The following is a 24,574-nucleotide window of genomic DNA, read 5'->3' as shown; positions in this document are numbered from 1 at the left end:
AGTCATGTCCAACTCTTAGCGACCCCATGGACTGCAGCCCACCAGGCTCCTCTGTCCATGGGATTTTCCAGGCAAGAGTCCTGGCGTGGGGCGCCATTGACAGTGACTGTCAAACCTGCAAAGCAAAGAGCACCATCAGGAGGGACCTGCTGGAAAGCCTGTATGCCCCCTCACCTGGCTGAGGGTGATACACGTGTTTTTTATTTTGATACAGCTTGGCCCCAACAGAGCACGCCTTCCTTCAGGGCCCATCTGAAAGGTAACTGCTTTGAAGGTTTGTGAAAAAACAGGCTCTGTTGAATGCGTGGAGAGAGGGATTTTTCAAAGGTAATTTAATTATGCGCAGTTTTCACCTGAGATGCTCCTCCATTCCAGATAGTGTGATTACATGGTATCATAATTTCTGGTTAATAACTAGATATTTTCTAACCATGGGTAGTTGAGCCTTGAATGCATGGGGTAAGGGCTCTGCCTTTTAGTACTTAGTTCTTCCCCAAAAGAGGCAAAAGTGAGGGAAAAAAGAGGTAATTCATCATTGTATAAAGATTAGAAAATACAGCAAAAAGATAAGAGAAAATAAATATTTGTGTTTTCACCCTCTCCCCAGAATAATGACAGTTAATATTTTGATGGGCTTTCCTGGAGGCTCAGCTGGTAAAGAATCTGTCTGCAATGCAGGAGACCCAGGTTTCATTCCTGGGTCAGTAAGATCTCCTGGAGAAGGAAATGGTAACCCGCTCCAGTATTTTTGCCTGAAGAATCCCACAGACAGAGGAGCCTGGTGAGTTACAGTCCATGGGATCGCCAAGAGTCGGACACGACTGAGTGACTAACACAATATTTTGATATGTTTCCTTACAGTTGCTTTCCTTGTGTGTGTGTGTGTTAGACTTTGTATAGACATTTAATCATGTTGTGTGTGATGTGTTGAGACCTGTTTCATTAACTCAGCAAAATACTATGGACCTCTGTCCACATACCATAAGCACAGAGCTATTCTAGCTGAGGAAGTGAAGTGAAGTGAAAGTCGCTCAGTTGTGTCTGACTCTTTGTGACCCCATGGACTAGCCCATGGAATTCTCCAGGCCAGAATACTGGTGTGGGTAGCCTTTCTTTTCTCCAGGGGATCTTCCCAACCCAGGGATCGAACCAAGGTCTCCTGCATTGCAGGCAGATTCTTTACCAGCTGAGCCACAAGGGAAGCCCAAGAATACTGGAGTGGATAGCCTATCCCTTCTCCAGGGAATCTTCCGGACCCAGGAATTGAACTGGAGTCTCCTGCATTGCAGGCAGATTCTTTACCAACTGAGCTATCAGGGAAGCCCAAGGAAGCCTGCATGCAAAGGACTTTTACGAGCTCACTCTTAGGCAGATGACTGTGGTTGCTCTCTCTGGAGGATGAGTCATGTGGCTGTAGACCCCTGGAGGGTGTGGTCACAGAAGCTGATGCTCTGGGACGTGAGACCCAGACCAGAGGCACCACCCGGCTGCAGGCCTCGGCTGGAAGACCCCATCTGGGAATGAGCCTGCCTTTAGTTCAGGTGAAGCTTTTCTGATTCCTCTCAACCAGCACCACCTTCATCCTCTCCAGGTCAAGAGAATACTTGTCTTGACCCAGAAGGATGCCCACAAATACTTTCCAAATACAGTGTGCTGTTTTAATCTTTTTTGGTAAAGCCATTAACTGAGTCAAATGTAAACTCACCCTGCTAAACAGGTATTAAGAGAATATTTAGGGATCTTCTATGTAAACTCTTTGAAATAATGTCACTGGGAACTCACAGGCTTTCTTTGACTCCATCTCAAGCACTGGCCAGGCAGAAGGGTATATACTCTCGTCTTTCTGTTTGTGAATATTGCCTATTAACCCCCAGAGGTTGTGTGTGAGCTACTGTACTTAACCCAACTCTCCAAAAATAAGGGGCTCATGATTTTCTTTAAATTGGCACTTATGCAGTGGAATCTCTCAGACATTAGCGCTCACTTGATTGCATTCAGACACCACTTTGGCAAGGGAATGACTACATTAAATTAGCATCAGGCACAATGAATGGTAATTGCAAGACTGTCATTTCTACAAGTGCAAAATTAATGTGTTCTGCAAAGCCTTCCCATTGTGTGACACCAGAAAATCATGGAACCATATTGTTGCAAGTGGGAGAATGCTCTGTACAGCAGTGCTAACATGCTGTGGATTATTCAGCAATGGTGTTCCTTTCCACCTTGGTTGTTGTCTCACGCTCACCCTTCAAGCTCAGTCTGACCTAATTTACATGCTTACATGACAGCACCTCAGACAGTAGCCTGGATGTACAGAGAGTGTTAGGGAACAATTCCTCCTTCTGTGTGGCATCTTGTGTGAATAATGCCAGCATAAACAACCCTCTTTGTATTCATGAGAGTATGAAAAGGCTACTTATGTAAAGCTTCTTATAAAGAGATGCACCAACCATTTACAGAAAACTTTATCCAAACGTTATACATTCATTTAGAAAGAGAAGAGTGAGTTACATGCATTTCAGTTGTAGCTTGAGAAGAGGGTCAGCTCTGCCTCTCCCCAGCCCTCTTGCTCACAAGTGGAAAAGAAGCCACAGGCCAGTTGTGTGAATTTCTTCTGGTTATGCAAGATCACCAGGTGTATCCTGAATGACAACGGCCACATGCACCAGGTTCTTGGAGTCAGCTGATTGGCTTTGCTGAATTTATTAGGGGTTACTCCTTCAAGGCTGAAATAAGGCAGTAACATTGTTAGATGTTACTGCATTATTAGATGTAGTATCTCAGTATTTCTGCACTTTGTGGGGGCTGAGAACCTGCCACTGAGGTGTCCTGTGGAAGAGTGATCAAAAATGATTGCGACAAGAATTGAACAGAGGGGCTTTCTTGTGAGTCCAGCTTGAATTCATTTTCTTAGCAGTGGACATGAAGAGCACTGGGCAGCACAGACTGAATCACTGCATGGTGTGCAGGTCCAAGCGAGTGAGAGGGTCAGGAGGCCCATCATGGACCCCTTTCAATGGCTACTTACCTTATGCCTCATTGTTAAGGCATGACATGGCTATTTGCTCTGTAATGTTCTAGTCACTTCAAAGTTTGCTTGAATTTAGGGGGAAACTCTGCACCACACTCAAAGCTTTCCTCTTCTTAATGAACAACAAAGATTAAGGATTGTTTTAGGGGACATCCTACTTATGATGGGAGAAGAATTCCAAACACTTTACCGTTGGAGTGAAGTACCCTTATGCCAGCTGAAGAGCAATTCAACAGGTGATCTGGGCTTCAAAGATATCTAAACGTGGCTCTGGAAACTGGTTCTGACCTACCTTTGTTGCAAAATGTTCCATCATAGGCTGTGTTGGAGCAATCGCAGGAATAGCCGTGGTACTTCTCTATGCACTTGCCTCCATTCTCACAGTTGGCTCCATAGCTGGTGCAGTGCCCTGAGCACCCGGATTTGAAACCAGATGTGACCTTGGCTCTCTCTTCCAAGTCCAGAGTCACTCCATTCATCCTTAGGGAGCGGATACAGCCCAGGAAGCCCTGCTGGCCTCCAGCACCACCTGGGAAGACAGAAGGCATGGAGCTCAGACAGAATCACCTCTGCACAGCTTCTGTTTAATTCCTCAGGCCTCAGACCACTGTGGTAGGAGATGAGACTGCCAAGTGCTGCAGGCACTCTTACTGTCAATAGAAGAGCTTGCAACTTTTCCCCCTTAGGCTATAACGCCTACTTTAAAAAGAGGCTGTCTTGGGAGAAGCAATAAATTTGCTACAGAACTAAAATGCTTGGAGACACACACAAATTTTATAAGCTGTTTTGGAAGTCTAATCTGGTTTCCTTAGGAGAGAAGTTTATAGGAATCTCTAAGTTCTTTGGTTTTTAATCTCACAGCGTTATATTCCACAGCATTATCTACTGGAAGAGATATAAAAAGGCAGAGGGACATGAATATATTAGCATAGTTAACAAGTCAATTAGTCAGAAGAAGTAAATCCATTTGGAATGTGGTTGTAAGTCCTGGTTCTTCTTGTCTCAAGAAAAGCTTTGCTTTGAAATTCATGTTAAGGATTCCCAGAGCTTCTTGTCTGGGGTTGTTGGAAATTGGAATTGACGATTTCATACAGAAGTCAGCTATACCACATTTATTACCAGGTCAGTTTAGATTTTATTGCCTTTGTTTAACTGCCATTTCAAGACACATAACACAAAAAGCAAATTCACTGTGATTTTCTGAGTAAGTTATGGAGTTAGAGGTTTATGAGCATGAAAATATTAAAATATTCTTAACAAATTTCATAGCAGAATTCATTGGAGAATTGTTAATATATCACAAGTGGATTGTGTCTATAATAACCTTTGCTATGATTTTTTAAGCAGCTGGTACAAAAAGAGAGGAACTCAAATTTATAAATGTGCTTGGGTTTTAGACTAACAGCTCTTCTGGAAATTAAATACAATGATAAGAGTTAAACTTATTAAAAGAAATCTGATGGGGATTTAGAAAAAAAGATATGGTTAATAAAGTGAAAGTTACTCTTTTATTGAGGGTAATGTAGTAGGTATTCTACTAGGTACCTTATGTATGATATTCACCTGATTCTTACAACAACCTGGCAAGGTAGGCATTGTTAGTTAGTTAGCTCAGTCGCTCAGTCGTGTCCAATTCTTTGTGACTCTATGAACCACAGCATGCCAGGCCTCCCTGTCCATCACCAACTACCGGAGTCTACCCAAACCCATGTCCATTGAGTTGGTGATGCCATCCAACCATCTCATCCTCTGTCGTCCCCTTCTCCTCCTGCCCTCAATCTTTCCCAGCATCAGAGTCTTTTCCAATGAGTCAGCTCTTCGCATCAGGTGGCCAAAGTACTGGAGTTTCAGCTTCAACGTCAGTCTTTCCAATGAACATCCAGAACTGATCTCCTTTAGGATGGACTGGTTGGATCTCCTTGCAGTCCAAGGGACTCTCAAGAGTCTTCTTCAACATCACAGTTCAAAAGCATCAATTCTTCGGTGCTCAGCTTTTTTTACAGTCCAACTCTTACATCCATACATTGTTATCTTGCCCTAATTATTCGGATAACAAAACTGAGGTTTAGAGACATGAAGTCCTGTACTTAAGGACTCATAACTGCAGTGCCAGGGCACTGTCAGCTCTGCCTTATTCTTGAGCTGTGGTCTTAGACTCTGTTCTGTGATGATCAACTAATACAGAAGAACTTCAGGGTCTGGGGGCCACAGACATACATGTTTCTGAGGTGTAGATTTGGATGTCTTTAAAGACAGAATGGTCAATAGGATTGGCAGACTTTGGGTAAGATTGCACACTGGAGATGGATTCTGATCACTTATTCCAGTATCTTGAGAAAAAGTGTGCAATTACACGACTCAACAGACAGGGCTTGTGGATCAGAGGCTTCCGTTGCAGAGATGGATTAGCCTTTGTTTATGCCTGTGTATCCTCAGCCGTGAAACAGCAAATGACTTGCACTATCTTTGTAAACCCAAGCCTTGAGGTTCTCTCATTGGGTAGGTGATGATTCTCCAGGGATTTTCCTTTTAATAAAATATTTAAATAGAAGAGGGTTAATTGAAGGGAGTCCAATGCCCATTTCGATCAAAGCTGTGGGAGAGTAGATGGCTAAAGAAGTTACTAAAAACAACCACTTTGAAGGATTTCCCATTTTGCAATCTGCTCATCAGCTCTTCTGCACACTTCTGGGCTGTGGAGAATTTGGGCCTTTGCTATGATTTGGAAGAATTTCAATCCACGAGTCACCATTTGTGTGCTAAACTTTCCATTTGGCATCTATCATTTTATCAGCTATGGCTTTTGTTCTTGCAATAAGGGTTTTTCCAAAGGGCCTTTTGTTCAATAAATGCCTCATCATTTAAATTTCCATCACTACTCAATTAAAATAATTATATCCTGCCAAAATATGCTGAAATATTTAAATCTATGTTTTTAGATGTCTGACTCTCCTTCCTCTGGTTACAAATATAATAGTTTTTCATTGTGGAAACCATAAACACACTGATAAGCAAAATGAAAAAGAATCTGTAATGCTACTCAGATGGAATTACCTTCATTCTTAGCAAATAGCTTTTCTCTCTTTTATCTATGAACATACCTATGTGTAAAAAATAAAACAAAGGAAAAAGCGGCGTATGCACATTGCTTTGAAATTTGCTTTTCTCATTTAACATATCATAAAACACTTCCCCAGTAATAAATATTCCAAGAGAACATCTTGTTTAACATCTGCACAGCAGCCCATCCTGCAAAACACTATAAGTTATTTTGTCATTCCCCTACCTTTGGGCTTTAAGCAGCTTATTCCAATTTCCACCATATATGATACTGTAATAAACAGCTTTGTAACAACCTTTACATGCTGTCCAGTTTTTCCGTAGAATTAATTCTCAGACGTGTAATTGCTGGGTACAAGGGAATATACATTTTAAAGTCATTTACAATATATTTCCCTCTTAGAAGACTATCAATTTGTATTATATTTCACCAGTAGGGCATCAGACTCCTGTCTTCTCCACAACAATTCTAATACTAGGCAGAATCTTTTCGAATTTATAGGCTGGAGGGCGGGGAAAGAGTTCATTCTTTTAATTTGCATTGCTTCAATACTGTGAGTTGAATAATTTTTTTTTTCTCATTCCTATTTTTTTGGTTTCTTCATGATCTTTGTTTTTTGGGGGAAAGTGGAGAAGGGAATAGCAACCTACTCCAATATTCTTGCCTGGAGAATCCTATGGACAGAGGAGCCTGGTGGGCTACCGTCCACGGGGTCACAAAGAGTCAGACATGACTGTGTGACTAACGCTATACTACAGGAGAAGATACATTTCTTATTGATTGATAACAATATTTGGGGCTTTAATTTTTTGTCATAAGTTTGGCAACTATATCCTTCCAGTTTGCGTCTGTTAACTTGTACATGTCTCTTTTTCCCTACGAAAGGTTTTGATGTTTATGTAGTCACATCTATCTATCTTTATTTTTATGATTTCTGCCTTTGATATTAGGCTTATAATAACTTTTTCTAATCCAAAATAATATAATTTTTCAACTATATTTTCTTCTAGAGCTTTTATGATTTTACTTCTTTTAACATTTCATTCTTTAATCTATCTAGGAGGTATATTAATTTTGAAATAATTCATATTTAAGGGTGTCAGCAATGGTTGAGAGTTTGAAGAGACTTATTAAAAGATGCTAAATGACAATCTGATAAAAATGGAGATTTAGTAAGTTTCAGTTGTCAGAGAAAGTATGTATAGATTAAGTCATAGTTTAATTGTATCAAAATAATTATTTAGATATATGTGTATATGCTTCATTCTGTATGTAAACAAACTTCATTCAGTGAGAGGATTTAGCTTCTTTGGTTCATTCTGGATCTGTTCTTTCTAAGTTCTTACACCCGCCAGTCTTTCTTCCTGCCTTTGTGTTTGAATGTCTCTCTCCCTATTGGCCACTGACTGTTTTTGGTCAGCTCTGTGGCTCCAATCAAATCACGGCATCCCTCTCTCAGCATCTCCATAAAGGAGTTTTTCCTCTCCATAAAGGAGGCTGCACTGGATGTCTCTGGTCCTTCCAGCTATGAATTACTCTGGTCCATGATGTACAATCTCTCCCTGTAGGCTTGTACGTCTCTCTCTCTCCATTTTAGCAAATTACTCTCAATTTCTCCTAAATTTCTTTTTGCTTCCTTTTCCCTCTTTGCACTGCTGCCTGACCTTCCCCCCGCTTCTTTCCTTAATTGACCACAACATACGGCTCTAGTCTAATTTGTATTTGTTGCATTTATTAAAGTTTTATATTATTTTCTTAATTTATAAAGAAGGCAAGTGAAATGCCATTTCCCTCTCTATAAAGGAAAACCAAATAACTTACATTCTTTTTTTAGATGGTCCCTGATTTATGAAATGGGTCAGTGAGCTGGAAAGTACTTTTACGGACCTAGTCAATATGAAGAAAAATCTTTTGTCCTGAAAATGGTCATGAAATATTATGCAAAGGATGCTAATGCACTAGAACCAGTGATAATTATTTGAGTTCAAGTTGTATGCTCTATAGAAATCTGTCTTGGTGACAAATGTCATAATTTTAAATTATAGGTCTGCAAGCAAAAATGCTACTTAACCTTCGTTAATTAGAAAATCAACACATTGTCATTGAAGAGAGCCCCCTGCCATGTGAGGGCCTCACGCACATTAGTCAGACCTCTGATAATTACCCAAGGGGAGACGTGGGTTTAATTTGTAAATCATTTTCCATGTGAAATGCTATTCAAGTATTGCAATTAAAGATTAATTATGAAAATGCTGTAACTACTCATAATGAATAATACAGTCATCAAAGGTACAGAAGATTGGGGCAAAATAATCAGGTATTAAATTAAACATAAAAGGTGAAACTAACGATCAGGAGGAATTCTAAAAAACACTGTCCTCAAACTAGGAGCTTAATAGTTTTCTAAGGAGCTAAGTTGGGTTCCAGAGCATCTGTGCCCTGAGAGACAGGTCAGTCACTCGCCATAGAGAGAAACTTCCCCAAAGCTCATACACACAGAATCTAATTTATCTGTTCAATAAGTATTAATTTTATGGCTCCTAAGCCTCGTCTAGATGTTTAAAAGGTACTGTGACACAAAGCACACAATTCTTTGCCCTTGCAGAGCTTACATTCTTGCCAAGGGAGAAGGAAATTTAACAAAAAGTTCAGTAAGTTATCCTGTGTTTGAAGTCAGTGTGGGTTAAGTGGGATCTGGAGTGGGGTGGGGAAGACCCCTATTTTATTTATTTGTTATTTTTTGGTGTGCCATGTGGAATCTTTGTTCCCAGACCAGGGATGGGAGGGGTGGAAGGGTGGAGTTTTAACCCCTGGACCACCAAGGAAGTCCCAGGGAGATTCCTGTTTTAAATAGAGCCCTTAGGGCACATCCCACTGAGAAACTGCCAGAAAGAGTATCCAAGGGCAATACCCCTGGGAAGACAAGAGGTAAGGGGGCACTTCCCTGCAGGCAGGTGGAGGGTGGTGAGGGCAAGGAGATGAGACAGGAACTGCCAAGAGAAGCAAAGCCACCAGCTCACGTGTTAAGGCACTGGGAGGAGGAATTCCCTGCTGGCCCAGTGGTTGAGAATCTCCCTGTCAATGCAGGGGACATGGGTTCAATTCCCAGTCGGGGAAGATCCCAGAGCAGTGAGGCAACTAAGCCCATGTGCCACAACTGCTGAACCCACACTCTGTAGACCGTGCTCCACAACAAGAGAGGCCACCGCTATGAGAAGCCCGTTACCCACAACGAAGAGTGGCCCCCACTCACTGCAACTAGAGAAGGCCCACGTGCAGCAATGAAGACCCAGCACAGCCAAAAAAGCACATTAAAAAATAAATAAAAAGACAGAAGAGACATACTTGTTGCCCACAGGTCGATACAAACGTAATCACAGCCATACTGTGCTGTGAGGTACAATGTGACACAGGAGGGGCGGCAAACAAGTGAGGAGACCACGAACTGTGCTCACAAAGATCTGAATCTGAGTGTTAGCTCTGCGGCTCCCTGCTCGATCTTCCCAGCTCCTCTTTGAGCCTCAGTCTCCTCATGTATGAAATTGACAAACATGTACACCTTGCTCGCATGCTGCATGCTAAGTCGCTTCAGTCAGGTCTGACTGTGCGACCCCCTGGACTGTAGCCTGCCAGGCTCCTCTGTCCATGGCATTCTCCAGGCACAAATACTGGAGTGGGTTGCCATGCCCTCCTCCAGAGGATCTTCCTGATCCAGGGACTGAATACATGTCTCATGTCTCCTGCATTGGCAGGAAGGTTCTTTACCACTAGCACCATCTGGGAAGCCAGGGTCATATTAATAACAGTAATAAGGATACCCCCCTCTGTACTAATGCTCAGTTAATGGTAGATGTTTATTATTATTCCTATTATTCAGTATAGACAAATTCTATAGAAGTACAGAGTTGGAAATTAAATATGGCTAAGATCAGTACACAAATCTGATATGAGAGGCATCATGAGTGTCTTCGGTTCAGTTGCTCAGTCGTGTCTGACTCTTTGTGACCCCGTGAGCATTTTATCACCCCAGAATTCCTATGTTGAAGCCCCAGTGCCACCGTGACTACATTTGGAGGTCGGACCTTTAAAGAGGTAACTAAGAGTAAATAAGGACACAAGGGTGGTCCCTAATCTACTCTGAGGGGTGTCCCTTGTCAGGAGAGGAAGAGGTGCCAGGATGCAGGCACACAGAAAATGGGCGTGTGGGAAGACACAGGTGAGCTAGCCAAGGGCTCAGGAGAAACCAGCCCTGCCAGCACCTTGATCTTGCACTTCCAGTTTCCAGAACTGTGAGAAATGGATTTCTGCTGTTTAAGCCACAGTCTGTGATATTTTCTCAGGGCAGACTGAGCAGACCAGTACAGTGAGTAAAGGGTTAACTTCAAGCTTGGGCTGGTCCAGGCCTGCCTGAGAGAGTGACCTTAGAGTCCACTTTCCCATTGTCTAATTGGACTATTTCCTTGGGAGTTTCAGGGTCAGGTGAGTGTTTCTCTTCTCTTGTCTGCTGTGGGGGGTCTGTATCCCGACTGGGGGAGCTCTGAGCCGGCATGTGCTCAGTTGTTAAGTCGTGTCTGACTCTTTGTGACCTCATGGACTGTAGCCCACCAGGCCCCTCTGTCCATGGGATTTCCCAGGCAAGAATACTGAAGTGGGTTGCCATTTCCTTCTCCAGGGAATCTTCCTGACTTAGGAATTGAACTCGGGTCTCCTGTACTGGCAGGAGGATTCTTTACCACTGTACCACCTGCGTTGGCATAGAGGCATTGAGTGCATGACTGGCTGGCATAAAATACAGGTAAGAAACAGAGCTGAGATTCCTGCATCCAGGTAAGCCACCCAGACCCTGGCTCTCCTCCAGTGCAGTCCGGCCTGGCCATGCAGGTTAGGGGGCAAAAGCAGTTGTGTGTTTGGTGCTTGGACAGGCTGGACCCCCAGAGTGACTGATGCTGCGCCTACCGTGTTTGTTTTCCATGTTAGCATTGTCTCTTAGGTCTTGACTGTCACCTTGAACATGGAAAAAAAACCTTGTAGTGTCAGTACAGATGTGTTAAGTAAAAACCCAGCTATCTGGTTAAGCTGAGGACCTCAGAATGGCCCAGATTCTTTAGTAGTGGAGGGACTTCAAGGATGTGGGCTTACGTTACTCAGCGTAGAGCTGCGTGATTGACAAGTACTGATCTGGGATGACTCTGTCAGTTGGATATTGGAGGGCATGCATGAAAATGTTTATCCACACTCTAGAGCGGGGCTTTGGAGGATTGCTTCTTCAGATAATGCTCCCGAGTTCTCATTTGTAACATCATTCAATAGGACGGATCTTTTTTAAAGTTCATTATCACTGCATGAATTTCCTATGTCCTTTGAGTGGAGGACATGCAAAATAGGTGAATCCAAAGTATCTAAACGAGAAGAAACTTCAAAATTGAGATGGAGAAGATAACTGGGTTTCTGGGAGCAGAGGGCACTCATTTGTGTCTGAATGTGAATTGTTCCCTGATGGGGATGGTGCTAAGTGGTCCTAATTCATTCCAGAGGCCATGGTGGCAGGGCAGGCATGCTAAAATATTAGCTATTTAAAAAACTAATATTAATTGACTGCTAGCTTCTCCAGGTACTGTTTCAAACTTTCCATTTTTGTGTTCACTCTCAAAGACAATTATCATTTTTATTTTACAGGTAAGGAAACTGAGACCAAGAGAACGGAGTTGCCCAGAGTTACATAGATGTAAGAGATGTGGGTTTGATCTCTGGGTCAAGAAGATCCTCTGGAGGAGGGCATGGCAACCCACTGCAGTATTCTTGCCTGGAAAATCCCCATGGACAGAGGAGCCTGGTGGGTTACAATCCATGGGGTCGCAAAGAGTCAGACAGGACTGAATGGATTTAGCATGCACACAAGCACACAGGTAGTAAGAAGCCATAGTTCACCCCTGGGCTTTCTAGCTATTAAGTGAGCACTCTTTTAAAAATAATTTTTTTTAAATTTGTGTATAGTTGATTTACAATGTTGTGTTGGTTTGTGGTGTCCACATGTGTATATGTATAACTGATCCATATACACACCCTTTTGTTGATTCTTTTCCCATATAGGTCACTACAGAGCATTGAGTAGAGTTCCCTGGGTAAGTCAGAGCTCTTGCAATGCTGTACTACATCTTGATTTTGGGCTTGCCTCATATGAGACTCTTCGCCAGCTTTTTAACAAGTTTCTAGGCATTGCTGTGCTTAGGGATGGGAAATGCTAACAGAATGACAAATATCTGAGATAAATTACCCACCCCTTGGCAGAGTACTGTCCCGGGATGGCTGAAGCTTGAAGGGGAATGTAACACTCAGAGTTCAGAACCAGAAACTTGGACATATGGATGCTCAACCTGGTCTCTAGGCCACAAAGAGGAGATGCTTGCTTCATGCTATCCTTGAAGTCATATGTATATTTTCTTGTCACATGAAGCAAAAGCTTCATACTTCATTTTCAAAATCAGACCAGTGATAAGCTCTGGCTCCTGATGGGGGGAAGTGGGTTATTTCCCTATGCTTGGTCTGACAGTGCTATCTCAGAGGACCATCACTGCAGCGGGTCTTATGATTCCAAGTCCCTCAAGGAAGTGGGGGCAGAGAGAGGGTCTGGTGATAAACCTCCAGATCCCAGCAGGATCTATATTTTAAATTATTAATAGTTGCTTCAGTAAACTTCAATACAAAGCCAAATTTCAAATATACTAGCTTACAACTCTGTCTAAATACATGTGCTGCAGCCCATGGCATTGCAAAGAGTTAGACACGACTGGTCTAACCCAGGTGGTGCTAGTGATAAAGAACATGCTTGCCAAGGTATGCATTCGATCCCTGGGTCAGGAAGACAACCTGGAAAAGGGCATGTCAACCCACTCCAGTATTCCTGCCTAGAGAATCTCATGGACAGAGGAGCCTGGTGGGCTACAGTCCATGGGGTCACAAAGAGTCAGATAGGACTGAAGCAATAGCATGCACATATGCTCATATGATGTGTCCTGCAGGAGAGTTCTGCTCATCTTTGGAGCAAATTAGCATCTTCTTTCTGTTGGTCTTATGTCCTGTGTTCTCTCTCGATCTCACACACATAGTCAAGAATCAGAGCTGTTTCATCTACAGCCAAGAATCAGAGCTGTTAGCTCACTCTCTCTCACTCAGGCTCCAAGCATGCATTTGCAGACCTCAGTTCCAGATACAGGCTGGATTTATGGATCTGGGAGGGATCAGCACAGCTCTCATGACCAACCTCCCAGGCTGCATGAGCTCCCAAGATGGGAGACAGCAGAAAAAGAAGCCGGGGTTGGGATGGAGTGGGAGGGGAGCGGGGAGCTGGGAGCTTGAGAGGCTGAGGACAGAACCGCAGGTGTTCTGATGTCAGGGCTGCCGGGAAGGCATGCTTATGCATCTGAAATGATACCTGAGGCCAAGGAGAAGAGGAAGATGGGAAAGGTCTATTTGGGTTATTTTTGAGACCTTCCTGTCAATAGCTCATTGGTAAAGAATCCACCTGGTCATTATTAGTGAGGGAACGGGTGGTGAGAGAATGGGTTCAGCAGGTGAGTATCCAGCACTGGCTTAAGGGTTAGCCGCAGCACATCGTGGGGGAGCTCCTCTGAAGCCGGGTGCAGGGATGTGAGGGAGGTGTGGAGGTGGGGACAGGAGGGCTGGGACAACGGGGCACGGGCAGCTCTACGTCCCAAGGTGGGTGTTTCCTCCCACCCTCGACTCTGCACGAGAAGCTCAGCTCGGGGCCCGTGTGTGTGCTTCTCCCCGAGGGCGACGAGAGCAGAGAGTCACTCGGTAATCTCGGCGGGACATATGTGAGCGGACAGGACCGCCGAGGAGGGCAAAGACTATTCAGGGTGGACAACTTCACAAGCTGTGTTGGGACAGGCAGCAAACAGACAGCTAACCCAGCAGACGTCCTCATCACTGCACCGACGTCGCCATCGTTGCACTGATGTCGTCATCATGGCACTGATGTGATGCAGCTGTAAGTGAGCACCAGGATGCCTTCAGGATGGAGGCACGGGCGATGACAGAGGTTCACGAAGGAGAACTGGCTGGGGGTACTGAGAATGGAACTGTGGAAGAACAGAATAGGCAGAGCAGAAGAACACTTCAGTGGGTTGGGATCCTGGGTCAGTCCTCCTCAAAGTCGACGGTAAAGGACAAGGAGAGTGAAAGAACGGAAGTAGAGTTATGGAGGGTGGGTGCAGAAGTGTCACTATTTACACAACAGTAAGCTCAGAGGAAGAGAAAAGGACGACACAAGACGGAACTATGTGAAGAAATGAGGGGCCAGAATTTTCTAGAATAAACTATCAGACTTCAGAATGAAGGAGCCCATGAAGTGATGAACAGAGTGATAAGAAAAAAATCTCTTCCACCTACACCTACAGCTGTAGTTCTCACTTAACCAGAGGCCCACCACTCCAGTTGTTCATAAAATGAGTCAGAAAGCTTGACAACACAGATGGGAAAAGGCTTACAGGATCATTTTTCACTAACCTCTAAAAGAAATTCAACATTTGCTTCAATTAGAAATGTAGGAAAGATCACAGTAACATTAGCCACTTTTGTATCTCTATTTTTAACTGAAAAATCATAGATTTTCTATGTTCTAGATTTTTGGAAATATCATAATCATAAAGACCGTGATGAATTTGAAATTATGAGTTATGAGCAGTTATAAGACCTGATTCTCCACCCTATTATTTAAAGTACTGGTAATGAGCAAACATATTATTATTGTAAAATGAACGTGCTGTTTTAAATGCTTTGATAAGTGTATTGGTTTCTTTTATAATTCTGTGTCTTTTGTTTACATAAAACATTTCCCTGGGAAGAGAGATATAGTACCAAATTGCTCCCAAAAGGTTAAGAACCGATGCACTATAATGAAGTTAAGACATAGTAAAGGAAGAGAATGCAACTTACATCTAATTTCGTAGTATCAACACTGCCTGTAAAAGACAATGGACTCCTATTCTCACAGTGTTGATTTAAATAGACTCTCCCAAGTATATGAGGCTCTGAAGGACTCATCTATGAAGTTTTACAAAAAACTGCTCTTGAGTAAAAAGAAAAATAAATCCAAGAGTAGATAAATGTGGGAAATAAGAGTAAGTGAAAAGAAAACTGCAAATATTAATGTTTTTTCATAAGCAGTTAAAATTAGGATATTCATAAGATTCTACAATTAAAACCATAGACGATGTCAACATAGCAAGTAGTGAGGTGGCAAAGGAGGTCAGAGGGTTCTTGGTCTCATTCAGAATAGAGACATCAATTTGGTTTTGTAGATGATAGAGACAAAATATAAGCATGAGTCTTAAGAAGTTAGGCAAAGCTGCCAGAGGAGTGATAGTAGAACATACAACTTTTAAATCAATAGAATAATATTCAGTTTAACCAGTGAAGGGTTTACTTGATAGCTCAGTTGGTAAAGAATCCAACTTTAAAGAATGCAATGCAGGAGACCTGGGTTCGATCCCTGGGTTGGGAAGATCCCCTGGAGAAGGGAAAGGCTACCCACTCCAGGATTCTGGCCTGGAGAATTTCATGGACTGTATATCCACGGGGTTGCAAAGAGTCCGACAGGACTGATCAACTTTCACTTCACTAACTAGTGAAAGGGAATAGATTGTGGGGTGGGTGAGCAAACAAAACATTGTAAATTCAAAACACAGGGTAAGGTGGCAGAAAGTGTACCCTGATATAATGGTAGTTTCAATAAATGAATAAAAAGACAGAGATTCTCAAATTAGATTTAGAAAAGATTCAGCATTATACTATCTAAGACACACATTTAAGTAAAAGGATTCCATCATCCACATAAAAACACCAGGCAAATATTAACAACAAGAATTGCACAGTAGTTTTAAGAGTAGAAATAAAATTGTGTGATGAAAAACATCAGAAGGAATAAAGATGGAAATTACATACCTGTAAAAGGAACAATAAATCAAAAGGTTTATGAACATAATAGTCTCAAAGAATACAGAACTATTAATACCAATGGTAGTTTGACGTTTACACTCAGAATGTGATCAGACAAGCAGTACTTAGAGAAATTAAATATGTACATACCCTACGTCTTAGTAATTCTCCTGGGCATACACAGATGCACATGTGTTCACATAAGAAAACCTCATATACAGATAACGGGGGGATACGCACAAATAGATTTGCTGAATAGTTATTTGTAGAAGCAAAGAGTTCAGGAAACAACCATTCATCACTATGGGATGGAATAAAGAAGGAGTGGATATACACATCGTGGGGCTTCCCTGGTGGCTCAGACAGTAAAGAATCTGCCTGCAATGCGGGAGACCTGGGTTCGATCCTGGGATGGGAAGATCCCCTGGAGGAGGGCATGGCAACCCACTCCAATATTCTTGCCTGGAGAATTCCATAGGCAGAGGACCCTGGCGGCTATAGTCCATAGGGTTGCAATGAGTTGGACACAACTGAAGCAATTTAGCATGAACGCATGCCTTTATATTAAAATATCTTCTCTGAATTGGACCATTCCAACCGCTATGAGAAAATTGGAATGAAAGACCTCAGAATCCCCGAAGCTTTTGTTCTTGTGGAACATGAGGTGTTTTACATGGAAGGTGAACAGTAGGTCTGGCTGCTTGTTGTTCAGTCACTCAGTCGTGTCTGACTCTTTGCAACGCCATGGGCTGCAGCACTCTGGGCTTCCTTGTCCTTCACCACCTCCTGGAACTCGCTCGCACTCATGTCCATTGAGTCGGTGATGCCATCCAACCATCTCGGTCTCTGTCACACCCTTCTATCATTCCCAGCGTCAGGGTCTTTTCTAATGAGTCGGCTCTTTGCATCAGGTGGCCGAAGTATTGGAACTTCAGCTTCAGCATCTTTTGGCTGCTTTCTTAGGTTCACAATCTCTCTTTAAAGGGGTTAGAGCTCAGTAGTAGAGCATTTGACTGTAAAATATCTCTCTAAAAGTTTCTAAACATGGAGTCTCTGCTGTAGAAAATTAGCTGAGTGCCTACGGAAATAGGTAGGGAGTGTATTAAAAGAAGACATCATTTTGCCAACAAAGGTCCAGATAGTCAAAGCTATGGTTTTTCCAGATGTGAGAGTTGAACCATAAAGAAAGCTGAGCACTGAAAAATTGATGCTTTCAAACTGTGGTGCTGAAGAAGACCCTTGAGAGTCGCTTGGACAGCAAGGAGATCAAACCAGTCAATCCTAAAGGAAATCAACCCTGAATATTTATTGGAAGGTCTGATGCTGAAGCTGAAACTTCAATACTTTGGCCACCTGATATGAAAAGCTGACTTAATAGAAAAGACCTCAATGCTGGGAAAGATTGAGGGCAGGAAGAGAAGAGGATGACAGAGGATGAGATGGTTGGATGGCATCACTGACTCAGTGGACATGAGTTTGAGCAAACTCCGGGAGATAGTGGAGCACAGAAAAGCCTGGCATGCTGCAGTTCATGGGGTCACAGAGTTGGACACAACTGAGCAACTGAAAAATAAGACCACCTTTTGGAGATTCACAGGAGGTTGAAAGCACATTGTCAATTTGATTATGGTGGAAGTATATGTAAGAAAGGTAAGAATTTTGTCTATCATAACTTACTTAATGTTACAACTCTAATTGTAAAATAGACAGCTGGGATTGCAAAAGTTAATTAGTTTTGACCATTAAAAGACAAAGAGCAGGAAAGCATATGGTGACTGTTAGTGGGGAAGGACCCTCCTTGGCCCGTGAGGTTGGCAGGGAGGGGGTTGTTTTACTAAGAGGAGAGCAGACACCTCACATGTGACTTCATGGCAGAGCCTGGCGAAGGCAGTCATGTTAAGAAAAGAATAAATGTGCTGACAATCCTTGCAGAGAACAGCTGTGACGGAGTGACATTCCATGGAGAGGCTTCTGTATGTTGTGTGCATATTTGCTTTTAGATAGTTTACTAATTTCATCTAGTGATTTTTTAAAACTAGATTATATCCAGCACATCTTTTTCTTTTATTATTTTATCTGCGTCAGTGGTTTCTAGTTACGACATCTCTCCTCACCTCTGTTTGGAAGAGAACCAGGAGATCAATTTTAAGAGTAGGGGCAGAAACTATGAGGGTCCCAGCTAGCAATCTGAGACCTCAATTTGAGAGAGGGAGACTGGAAACTATATTTAGGGCCTAGAATGATCTGAGATGCTATCTTTCATCAAATGAATTTTTCTGTGACTCCTCTTTAGGCTTCAGTCATGCTTGATTTCAGTCTGTGGTACCCAAAGGAAAAGGTATTTCCAACGATGGCAACGTGACTGTTAATTCAGTGAAAGTGACAGTTGCTCAGTCGTGTCCAGCTCTTTGCGACCCTATGGACTGTATAGTCCCTGGAATTCTCCAGGCCAGAAGACTGCAGTGGGTAGCCTTTCCCTTCTCCAGGGGATCTTCCCAACCCAGGGATCGAACCCAGGTCTGCCACATTGCAGGTGGCTTCATTACCAGCTGAGCCACAAGGGAAGTCTGAGAATACTGGAGTGGGCAGCCTATCCGTTCTCCAGGGGATCTTCCCAACCCAGGAATCGAACCTGGGTCTCCTGCATGGCAGGCGGATTCTTTACCAACTGAGCTATGAGGGAAGCCCATTAACTCAGAGTAGTAACAAAAATATAAATGGCTTATTCATTTATGTTATTGCTCCAGCAAATCCACTGGGCAACTACCCCAGTGTTCTTCTAAGTCTCTCTTGTCATGTACTTTCACTTCTAGGGGAAGGACACAAAAATAAACAGAAATATCACAGGTTCTAAGGAGAAAGTAAAATGGCAAATGACTGGCTATGTTAGATTGGGTGGTCAGATAACGCCTTTCTGAGGAGGTACAGTGCTGAGACTGAATGACAAGAAGGACCCAGTCTTTAAGATACGGAAGCACCCTAAGTGTCCAACAGCAGATGAATGGATCAAGATGATATGGTACATACACACGATGGAATATTACTAAGCCATAAAAGAATGAAATTCTGCATTTTCCAATAAGGTGGATGTACCTGAAGAGTATTAGCCTTAGTGAAATAAGTGAGACAAAGACAAACACTGTATATTGTCACTTACAGTGGATTCTAAAAAATAAAACAAATAAATGTAAACAACAATACAGAAACAGATACAGAGAGCAAACCAGTACCAATGGGGAGAGGAGAGGGGCAAGATAGGGGCAGGGGAGTGAAAGACACAAGCTACTATTAATACATGTATAAAATAAGTATGGAGAAGGCAATAGCACCCCACTCCAGCACTCTTGCCGGGAAAATCCCATGGATGGAGGAGCCTGGTAGGCTGCAGTCCATGGGGTCGCTAAGCTGGACAGGACTGAGCAACTTCACTCTCACTTTTCACTTTCATGCATTGGAGAAGGAAATGGCACCCCACTCCAGTGTTCTTGCCTGGAGAATCCCAGGGACGGGGGAGCCTGGTGGGCTGCTGTCTATGGGGTCGCACAGAGTCAGACACGACTGAAGTGACTTAGCAAAATAAGTAAGCAATAAGGATATATTGTACAGCACAGGGAAATATAACCATTATTTTTAATAACTTTAAATGGAATATAATTCATAAAAAAACATTGAGCCATTATGTTATACACGTGAAACTAATATTATAAATCAACTGTGTGTGTGTGTGTGTGTGTGTGTGTGTATGTATGTATATGCTCAGTTGTGTCTGACAGTTTGTGACCCCATGGACTATAGCCTGTCAGGTTCCTCTGTACATGGAATTTTCCAGTCAAGAATACTGGAGTGGGTTGCCACTCCTCCTCCAGGGGATCTCCCTGACCCAGGGACCAAACCTGCATCTCTTGCCATCTCCTGCATTGGCAAGCAGATTCTTTACCAGGTGGGCTACCAGGGAAGTCCCTACTTCAATTTAAAAAAAAGGAGCCAGCTTTGATGTCTGGGGAGGAGCTTCAGGTAATGGGAGTGTAAATGCTCTAAAGTGGGAATAGGCTTGGTGCGTTCAAGGAGCATACCAAGTCTGGAGACGAGTTGGGAGACAGGTCACAATAGTCCAAGCAAGAAACAAGCATGGCTTCGACAAGAGTGGGCCTGATGGCTGGACATAGCAGTAGATGCTTTTGAGGCATAGTCTAGATGGATGCAGTCATAAGACTCACTGTTGATGGGCAGTGAAGTGGGAAAAAGGACACCAAGGCTAAAGCCAAATTCTGGGCTCAAGCAGAAATGGGTGGAGCGTGATGTCCTTTACTGAGATGGGAAGGCTGGTGGAAGTGCAGGTTTGGGGCAGGCACCAGGAATTCTCCCTGCTATGTTTACTCTGAGGTGACATCAAACAGACATCCCCTGTTGCTAACAGGACAGTCCTGTACTTGGATGCAGAGTTTTCGGGAAGAGTGAGGCCTGGAGCTTTTGATTCCAGAGTCGCTAAGTTGTATCTGGCTCTTTGCAAACCCATGGACTGCAGCACACACAGGCTCCTCTGACCCTCACCATCTCCCAGAGTTTTCCCAAGTTCATGTGCATTGAGTCAGTGATGCCATCCAACCATCTCATCCTTTGTCATCCCCTTCTCCTCCTGCCTTCAATCTTTCCCAGCATCAGGGTCTTTTCCATTGAGACAGCTCTTCGCATCAGGTGGCCAAAGTACTGGAGCTTCAGCTTTAGCATCAGTCCTTCCAATGGAATATTCAGGGTTGATTTCCCGTAGGATTGACTGGTTTGATATGCCTGGAGTCCAGAGAACTCTCAAGAGTCTTCTCCAGCACCAGTTTGAAAGCATCAGTTCTTCAGTGCTCAGCCTTCTGTATGATCCAACTCACATCCATACATACCTACTGGAAGAACCATAACTTTGACTATACAGACCTCTGTTGGCAAAGTGATGTCTCTGCTTTTTAATACACTCATTTCAGAGTTACTGGTGCATAAGTAGTATTGGAGCCATTGGACTGGATGAGATCACCCAGGGAAACGGATGGCTGGGGAAGAAGCTTCTGTGTCTAATGTGCCAACATTTAGTGAGAGAGAAAGAGCTCGTAGGATAAACTTGAGTCCTGGCCACTGAGGTCGAGGGAAAGCAGGTGCCACGTGCCACAGACTCCAAGAAAAGAATGTATTTCAGGAAGGAGGGCACGTGAGCTGCTCCTGAGAGCCTGGAGGAAGCCGGAAGGTCATGTTCTGGACACAGCTCTAGAGAGCTGACCACCTTCATAAAGCGTTTACCAAAAGAGCTAAAAAGAAAAGCAGCTTATTTCTATATCAGAGAGACTCTCAAGTAAGTCGTCTTGTTTGTCCCCTGCCGCCAGTGCTTCGGCATAAAATTCTCTGGTTCTTCCAAGCTCTTTGTGCGCGTGTCAGATGGTGAGTCCCTGCCTGATTTTTGCTTCTGAGACTTGAATGTGATCCATGGACCACCTGCTGGGGCTGACCCGAGCCCAGTGACTGGAGTCCCGCCTGAATGCCTGGTCTTCTACTACAGGCTCTGTGACTGACAGTTGCATTTCATAGTGGGGTACAGCTATCATCTGGGGGTGTAAGATTTTGGGGGCTGGTTCTCCCAGGCACTGTGGTCAGGCTTGGCTGCAGCTGGAGCTGAAGGCAGTGCTCCAAAGCCATCACACTTTTCCAAATATGTGGTGGGCCAGAGTCGCTCCCCAGATGAGGGACCTGCAGTGGAGATGATCAAGATGGCCTTAACATTCTCCTCAGCTTGGCTCAATTTCAGACATGTTTCTTCTGACCATAGACTCTCTACTCTCCTATTCTTAGAGCATTTATACTTTCTCTGCTCCTTTCCTTTGAGATGTGTGTGTGTGCATGCTAAGATCTTACAGTTGCATCTGATTCTTTGCAACCCCAGGCACTGCAGCACGCCAGACGTCCCTGTCCTACACGATCTCCAGGAGTTTGCTCAAACTCATGTCCGTTGAATTGGTGATGCCAACCAGCCATCGCATCCTCTGTCACCCCCTCTCCTCCTGCCTTCAGTCTTTCCCAGCATCAGGATCTTTTCCAATGAGTCGTCTGTTAGTATCAGATGGCCAAAGTGTTGTAGCTTCAGCTTCAGCATCAGTCCTTCCAATGAATATTCAGGGTTCATTTCCTTTAGGGTTGACCGGTTTGATCTCCTTGCTGTCCCAAGGACTCTTAAGAGTTTTCTCCAGAATAATTTGAAAGCACCAGTTCTTCAGTGCTCAGCCTTCTTTATGGTTCAACTCTCACATCCACACATGACTACTGGGAAAACCTGGGGTCAAATTCCATTTCTTGTCTCTTACCAGCTGCCTGATCTTGGGCTGTTAACTAACCTCTAGCACTGATTTCTTCACTGTGAAAAGAAAACAGTACCTACTTTTAAGGTTCTCATGTGGATTCAGTTCAGTACAGTTCAGTCACTCAGTCGTGTCCGACTCTTTGCAACCCCATGAACCACAGCACACCAGGCCTCCCTGTCCTTCACCAACTCCCAGAGTCCACCCAAACCCATGTCCATTGTGTCGGTGATGTCATCCAACCATCTCATCCTCTGTCGTCCCCTCCTCCTCCTGCCTTCAATCTTTCCTAGCATCAGGGTCTTTTCAAATGAGTCAGCTCTTCACATGAGGTGGCCAAAGTACTGGAGTTTCAGCTTCAACATCTGTCTTTCCAATGAACACCCAGGACTGATCTCCTTTAGGATGGACTGGTTGGATCTCCTTGTAGTCCAAGGGACTCTCAAGAGTCTTCTCCAACATCGCAGTTCAAAAGCATCAATTCTTTTGTGCTCAGCTTTCTTCACAGTCCAACTCTCACATCCATAAATGACTACTGGAGAAACCATAGCCTTGACTAGACTGACCTTTGTTGACAAAGTAATGTCTCTGCTTTTTAATATGCTGTTTAGCTTGGTCATAACTTTCCTTCCAAGGAGTAAGTGTCTTTTAATTTCATGGCTGCAATCACCATCTGCAGTGATTTTGATTGCAGTGATCTGCCCCCCAAAATAAAGTCAGCTACGTTTCCACTGTTTCCCCATCTACTTGCCATGAAGTGATGGGACCAGATGCCATGATCTTCGTTTTCTGAATGTTGAGCTTTAAGCCCACTTTTTCACTCTCCTCTTTCACTTTCATCAAGAGGCTTTTTAGTTCCTCTTCACTTTCTGCCATAAGGGTGGTGTCATCTGCATATCTGAGGTTATTGATATTTCTCCCGGCAATCTTGATTCCATCCTGTGCTTCTTCCAGCCCAGCGTTTCTCCTGATGTACTCTGCATATAAGTTAAATAAGCAGGGTGACAATATACAGCCTTGACGTACTCCTTTTCCTATTTGGAACCAGTCTGTTGTTCCATGTCCAGTGCTAACTGTTGCTTCCTGACCTGCATACAGATTTCTCAAGAGGCAGATCAGGTGGTCTGGTATTCCTATCTCTTTCAGAATTTTCCACAGTTTATTGTGATCCACACAGTCAAAGGCTTTGGCATAGTTAATAGGGCAGAAATAGATGTTTTTCTGGAACTCTTGCTCTTTTAATGATCCAGCAGATGTTGGCAATTTGATCTCTGGTTCCTCTGCCTTTTCTAAAACCAGCTTGAACATCTGGAAGTTTACGGTTCACGTATTGCTGAAGTCTGGTTTAGAGAATTTTGAGCATTACTTTACTAGTGTGTGAGAGGAGTGCAATTGTGCGGTAGTTTGAGCATTCTTTGGCATTGCCTTTCTTTCGAATTGGAATGAAAACTGACCTTTTCCAGTCCTGTGGCCACTGCTGAGTTTTCCAAATTTGCTGACATATTGAGTGCAGCACTTTCACAGCATCATCTTTCAGGATTTGAAATAGCTCAACTGGAATTCCATCACCTCCATTAGCTTTGTTCATAGTGATGCTTTCTAAGGCCCACTTGACTTCACTTCTAGGATGTCTGGCTCTAGGTGAGTGATCACACCGTCGTGATTATCTGGGTCATGAAGATCTTTTTTGTACAGTTCTTCTGTGTATTTTTGCCACCTCTTAACATCTTCTGCTTCTGTTAGGTCCATACCATTTCTGTCCTTTATTGAGCCCATCTTTACATGAAATGTTCCCTTAGTATCTCTAATTTTCTTGAAGAGATCCCTAGTCTTTCCCATTCTGTTGTTTTCCTCTATTTCTTTGCATTGATTATTGAGGAAGGCTTTCTTATCTCTCCTTGCTATTCTTTGGAACTCTGTATTCAAATGGGTATATCTTTCCTTTTCTCCTTTGCTTTGCACTTCTCTTATTTCACAGCTATTTGTAAGGCCTCCTCAGGAAGCCATTTGGCCTTTTTGCATTTCTTTTTCTTGGGGATGGTCTTGATCTCTGTCTCCTGTACAAGGTCATGAAACTCCATCCATAGTTCATCAGGCACTCTATTAGATCTAGTCCCTTAAATCTATTTCACACTTCCACTGTGTAACTATAAGTGATTTGATTTAGGTCATACCTGAATGATCTTGTGGTTT

The 24,574-nt window shown here is 43.3% G+C and overlaps 1 protein-coding gene across 1 annotated transcript in view; it reads right to left on the bottom strand.

Moving 5' to 3' along the window:
* CNTNAP2 (contactin associated protein 2) overlaps nt 1-24,574 on the bottom strand; it is a 1,413,967-nt gene that overhangs the window by 235,687 nt on the left and 1,153,706 nt on the right. Inside the window, exon 16 of the mRNA XM_040259921.1 lies at nt 3,324-3,560. Coding sequence (XP_040115855.1) covers nt 3,324-3,560 — 237 coding nt within the window. The remainder of the gene's footprint in view (nt 1-3,323; nt 3,561-24,574) is intronic.

This window comes from Oryx dammah, unplaced genomic scaffold (genome assembly GCF_014754425.2).
Source record: "Oryx dammah isolate SB20612 unplaced genomic scaffold, SCBI_Odam_1.1 HiC_scaffold_18, whole genome shotgun sequence".
NCBI classification, from domain to species: domain Eukaryota; kingdom Metazoa; phylum Chordata; class Mammalia; order Artiodactyla; family Bovidae; genus Oryx; species Oryx dammah.
The sequence above is the reverse complement of the archived record's forward strand: the minus strand, read 5'-3'. Positions and strand labels throughout refer to the sequence as shown.